General features: G+C 38.4%; 1 protein-coding gene across 3 annotated transcripts in view; it reads left to right on the top strand.

Annotated features, from left to right (window-relative positions):
* pdlim5b (PDZ and LIM domain 5b) overlaps positions 1-6,000 on the top strand; it is a 35,527-nt gene that overhangs the window by 5,626 nt on the left and 23,901 nt on the right. For all 3 annotated transcript variants that reach the window (XM_017435754.3, XM_017435756.3, XM_017435753.3), the window contains exon 2: positions 2,538-2,643. In XM_017435754.3, coding sequence (XP_017291243.1) covers positions 2,545-2,643 — 99 coding nt within the window. In that variant the 5' untranslated portion in view covers positions 2,538-2,544. The remainder of the gene's footprint in view (positions 1-2,537; positions 2,644-6,000) is intronic.

Raw genomic sequence — 6,000 nt, 5'->3', positions numbered from 1 at the left:
TGGTTCATTTGAGCTGCCAGTCGCTCGTGGAGGGCAGTGAGTTTCTTCAGCCAGTAGGCATGGATCATGTCAGGTCCTGGTGCTATCCAGTTTTTCATACCTGAGACTCTTTCTTGAACATCTGCCATTGTGATAGTTACCGGGGCTTGCTCAGGGAGGTTTCTGTGGTCATGTCGTAGGGAGATCAGCCACTGTGCATTACTGTTGTGGAATGCCTCCCTTTCCCATATGCCTCTCCAGTATTGTTCAGTCTCTCTCTCTCTCTCTCTCTCTCTCTCTATATATATATATATATATATATATATATATATATATATATATATATATATATATATATATTGCCTAAAGTTTGGCACAAATTACTCTTCAGGTATTCTTCAGGATCACTTTCTCATGTCATTTTTCTTATCTTCACACCCTTTTTATGGCTCCTGTTCTTAAACGTTCGTATTTCCCTTCAGGCGTGAATGTGAGGCTGTGTGGTGACAGGCTCCTGCAGGTGCTGCTCTGTCCCGAAGGGACTCTGGGATGGAAGCACAGTGAAATTTTTCAGTAAGGCATACCTCTGGGATGACAAAGCCATTTTTTTTTAAATTCCATTTTAATAACCACATGTCATCACTGACCAGTGCCCAAAATGGTTGATTTGATGTTTCTTTTTCAAATCCGATTTGGTACCATTTCCCAGGGCAGTTTAAAATATTACATTTTTAAAATAAAACGTTAAATGAAGTCATATTTTCTAGGCTTGGGAAACGGATCTCTTTCACCGAAGCTGTTCAAAAAGATTGGACGCGTCAGCTGTAAAATATCAAAGTCCATGAAAGATTAAAAAAACTGGGAATAAAAAAGCTTCCTCCTCCAGATTATTTTCCAAATTGGTCTGCAGAAACAATCTTGGATAAAGGTAATATAAATTTCCACTAATAATGATATATTTCCCCCTGAAAGTCTGATGTAGATTAGCTTTTTAATGTACACCACGTTTCCATGGAAAAAAAAACATACTGGATCATGAGTATATTTTTATGTTGGTATCCTCTTTTCATGTTCGGTTGGGCGAACGTCACATAGGGTTGATGGGTTTCTGAAGATCTGCGGGCAAACATGTATTCACACCTGCCTCCCTTTACACAACACTGCATTCTGCAAATATGGTCTACCGGTTTCTTTAATTATCGGTCCAATAAATTTTATAACTTAACCTCAGTCTCGCTTCCAGTAAATAGCTTTCAGCTTTATTCTTTCAAGGGAAAAGGAATGCATAACAGGCATGGATAAAGCAGTGAAACTTAATAGTGCATGAAATGTTTTTTTTCTTTTTTCTTTTTTCACTCCACCAAATAATCTTAGCTGTGTCATAATGTCTCGCTGTCCCTTTAACTTTCACGCACATGCATATAATCAGGATTTTTATATTTGCATTTGCTTATAAGATAATGTAGGTTTTAGCTGCTAGATTGTTTAGGAGGAACGGTGATGAAAGGGAAGCTTTCTAAGAAACTCTGAGTATTTAGGGTGTGTCCTGTCTTCATGCAGGTCCAGCAGCACAGCAGTTCTTCAAGGGGACATGACTTCGCTCTCTGCTCCATGTTGTGATTAATGGGGGGGGGGTTAGCTAAACGTGAATGCATGCAAGACATTTCTGGCTGTTTCTGGATCTCTAAACCTAACACGTGTTCAGTGGGACATGTGTTACTGGAAGGATGAATAAAAAAATGTTCCCAATTGTCTTTGAAAAACAAAACGAAGAGGAATGATGTCTTTGCCTTGCAATGCATAATTTTCAGAATGCTTTACTTGTCCCAGTTTTGCTTGTCAAACCTTCTAAGTGCAACAGCAGTATAATTATCCCTAATTTGACTTGCGTATGTTTAAAATGTTGCTGCTTTTTTTGTGTATAATGGGCAGCCATGTGACGGCTCACCATTATCGTGTCTTTTTGTTCCCATACAGAAGCAGAAGTTTTTAGTGAGAAATCGCTGAAATGTTCAACATACAGCTTCAGATTGCTGATTTTATTCATTTTTTTCACCGCAAGTTATTTCAAGCTCCAGCTCCAATTTGCTGAAAATCTACGTCACCATTTACCACCTAATGAATAGCCTTAAATCTTCAGCTCATGTTCCTGCTAGTAAATCCTATTTGAGGTTCTACTCTCACCGTCACATGTACTGCCATTGTAAAATGCATTTAAAGACCCTTAAACTTGTTCAAAAGTTGATAACAGCTAAAATAAAATAAATCATACATTACTGTTTGCCATGTAGCAGTCTTTCATCCAAAGGGTTAGTAGGGGGTTCAGCTTTTTCATGAACGGTGCTTTTACATGTAGCATGTATCTATCGTACTTGAATTTAGATGAATTCACTGTCAGAGAGTTCATAAAGCCTTAAAAAGTAAAAGGCACATTCAGTGTTTCCACTATAATTGTATTTGTTTTGTATGTGACCATATTTGTTCAGTAAGGGTGGAGTCCCCCCCCCCCACCACCTGATAAGGTCCTTGTTAATTGTAGCCGCCGTTTTTGTTTCCAGGTGCATCATGAGCAGCAGCTACAGCGTCTCTCTGGCTGGCCCCGCCCCCTGGGGCTTCAGACTGCAAGGAGGGAAGGACTTCTGCTTGCCCCTCACCATCTCACGGGTGAGTGGAACACACACACACTTACATACTCTTCGCTTCATGACGGTCACCTCAAAGGAATGCTCTCCACGCACATTTTGCCATTTGCCTCATCGGTGACAGAAGTTCCTTTTACCTCCCTCTGGACACTTGTTTCTGGGTTTAGACATTTTATTTACCAGCTCACGGTCTTTAAATAGAGGGTTATTACTCGCCGCCTGTCACGTATTGTTGTCGAAACATCATTACATAATGGTTTGATCAGATAATCTGTCCATGTGAAAAATGAAGAGCATGTTTGATGGATGCAGCAGATTGATGTCAATGGCTGTTCTTGTCATTTTGGTCATCCAGATGAGGGCTGAGCGTCCCGTCTTCTTCCCTGGCATTTGTCCTGATTAAAGACACAGGAGACCAGGTTCCGCTGTGGAAGCAGTTGAATGTAACTCTAGAGAGCCGCAGTGGTTCTGTAATAACTATTTGGGACTTTCTGCTACATAAATTCAGAGTGGCCTAGCCAGGATCTTTCAAGCCGCGATCAGGCCACTGGATGACTTATTGTTGAAACGAAAAAGTAGCCTTGGCCTCCGTGTATACACAATCATGTTGTTTATTTACATGCTTTCGGAGGTTTTTGCTGAAACGCTGCGGCTGCTGAAGAAAGAAATAAAGAAAACCTTCTGTGCAGTTCACTCTTCGTTTTTTAGAAGTCTATTTTAAGGTTGACCAAAGTCTTCCGATTATACAAGCAGTTCTGATTGTCAAACACAATTAAAATGAAGGCACCTTGTCTTCTACCAGTATAGCTCGTGCTCTAAGGTCAGCTCAGGCTCCTGCAGAATGAGCCATGCCGTTCAGTTTCCGCTGCTTCCTGTTATGAAACTCTAATCTCCGTGTCACGACTAAGGTCAGTTCCTCTGTTTATTTGTTGTTGGCAGGATCACTTACCGAAGTTTGAGCATCATGTGCCGAAAGAAATCAGGTCTTTTTTATTTGGTAACTCGATCGTCTGTGTTCGGACATGGTTACACAAAGAGTACTGAAAGGACAACGTTGCTTGGCGGACTATTTTTAAGTCCCGCTGCTGTGATAATGGCGGTATGCAGGACATCATGTTGTCAGCAGCTTTGTTGTCAGCATGAAAACAGCTGAAGCATGAAGTCATGTCAGTCTCGTAAACAGATTAGATATTGGACTCCTTACAAGTTCTAATTTAGGTCAACATTATTTACACATTTTCCAATTCACTTCATTTAAAACGTCTCACATATAAATCAGCCTTCAGTCCACTACAGAAAGTTTAATAGTTGAATTAGGTATGGATTAGATGCACTATATTATGACATGATCCTGTTCAGAGGTCAACCAGTTCAGTGGCCATTTTTTTTTGTGCTGATCTTTGGACAGCCAATGATTGACTGTTAAGTATTGGAATCTCGTTATAAACTTCTAAGTGTGCATTTTCTCTTAACAAAATGAACATTTCCTGTCTAACTAATATCAAACTCTGAAAAATTAATGTATTATCATTTTCCCCACGGAAAAATGACTTTTGTTTTTTGTAAGTTAGCAGAATATTTTGACCAATTTTCTTTGGGGTCTGCCATTGGAGGCCTACTTGCTACAGGCAAACGTGCCCAGTGTTTTTAATGTTTCTACATGTGCCTGATTTTTATTTGGCTTGGTGTCCTCAGGGGGTGGTGAATTTTTATTAAAGTATGGCAAAAATTGACCTAATTATTTGGTCAGCCAATCAGTCTACCTCCTAGCCTTTTTAATAAACATAATCTTTATGAAATTCACCTAAAGAACTCCAAATGCAGAATAATTAAACCAATTTCACATTGTACAGTTGCTATTAGAAATGAATGTGTACTAAAATAAGTGAAAGAAAAATACTTATAATAATTATTCAGTTGTTCTGCTTGTAATGTAGCAGCCTTACAAGTGAATAGCTAAAACTTGTTTTTCTTCAGGCACTGGGAGGAAGCGTATCTCTTTTGTCTATTAATCTTAGCTGGCAGCCTAAGGTGTCAGTATAAACAGCCAATATAATGCAGGCTGGTAGGAGGTATGCCTCAGTCATTGAATAAGTACACATTATGTACATTTAATCAGTTTGTCACAACTCAGTCTTAAAAAATGAACAGATTCGCCAACTTTGGAAACATCTGCCAGCAGTTTAACCTCAGCTTCAGTTCCTTCATTAGAGTGAGGAGAAAATTAGGTTGACCTCAGGCTAATTTTAGGGTTCATTAGAAGCCTGCGATGATAAATACACTTACTTCTGCTGCGAGGATCAGGCATCTGTTGATAACACAAGCGTGTCTTGACTTTTGCCCAGATGGATGGTGTTGTCATGGAATAAGGATGTAATGACTTTACGTACGCTTACCATGTGGAACCGATCCGGAGATTATGCACTAAATATATGACTGGTTTCAGGACAACCATAGAAAATGATCCAGATTTCCTTTTTTGGGAATTTTTTTTTTTTTAGCTAACATTTTAATGAAAGTCTTAGACATGGGACATGGTACAACTTATTTGTAGTTTGAGTGTGTACAAAGAGAAATATACTCCAAGTGTTGGATAATCCTTCTTAGGAACATTTAAATGTTACAACATAACGTTAGAAATTATGTTCAGTAAGTATTTTTTTAACTTTTCTATGACCTTATATGTTTAAGATCAAACATGACGCAGTGTGGTTGGTGGTTTAAACTGGGATTACCACCTTATGAATGATTTATGGAAGGAGGACCAAATATGGAGCTGTATAGGGATCTTATTTTAGATGGTTTCAGGGTTATTAGTCTGTGGTTATTCCATTACATTTTTAAACGCCTCTTGACAGACTTCCACAGCTGGAAAACACACTTAAAATGTTGCTATTGTATCATAAAAGTCTGTAAAAAAATGCATAAAAAGTTAGCAAACTCAACTTGTGGAGGTCTGCACTATTTTTTTTTTCTTTTTTCCTCTTCTTTCATGTGCTTTTTGTTTGTTGTTCTAAGAGCTTATAATGGCTTAAACAAACACAATACAAGCTAAATTTAGCTTCTGTTCGCAAAAGGCTCTCTAGCTCCAGATGTTTTTTGTTTTTTTAAGCATTACATTCTTAAATATGGTAAAAATGAAGTTGTGTGTGTCAGAAGGGGAATTTGATCATGTAGGTTTCTTAGGCAAGCCCAGAGGTAAATTTTATTCTCTAAGTATTTGTTTATTTTTTAATTGTGTTGTAGTAAATGAGAAAGTTTTTGGACCAAATTATTTCAGTAGACGATCCACCAAATGAAACTGAGACAGTTGTCCAGTTTTATTCTTTTTTTGTCTTTATTGTGGATTTAATTTTGTCTGAAACACACTTTACTGCTC

This window comes from Kryptolebias marmoratus, linkage group LG14, assembly GCF_001649575.2.
Source record: "Kryptolebias marmoratus isolate JLee-2015 linkage group LG14, ASM164957v2, whole genome shotgun sequence".
NCBI lineage: Eukaryota > Metazoa > Chordata > Actinopteri > Cyprinodontiformes > Rivulidae > Kryptolebias > Kryptolebias marmoratus.
The sequence above is the reverse complement of the archived record's forward strand: the minus strand, read 5'-3'. Positions and strand labels throughout refer to the sequence as shown.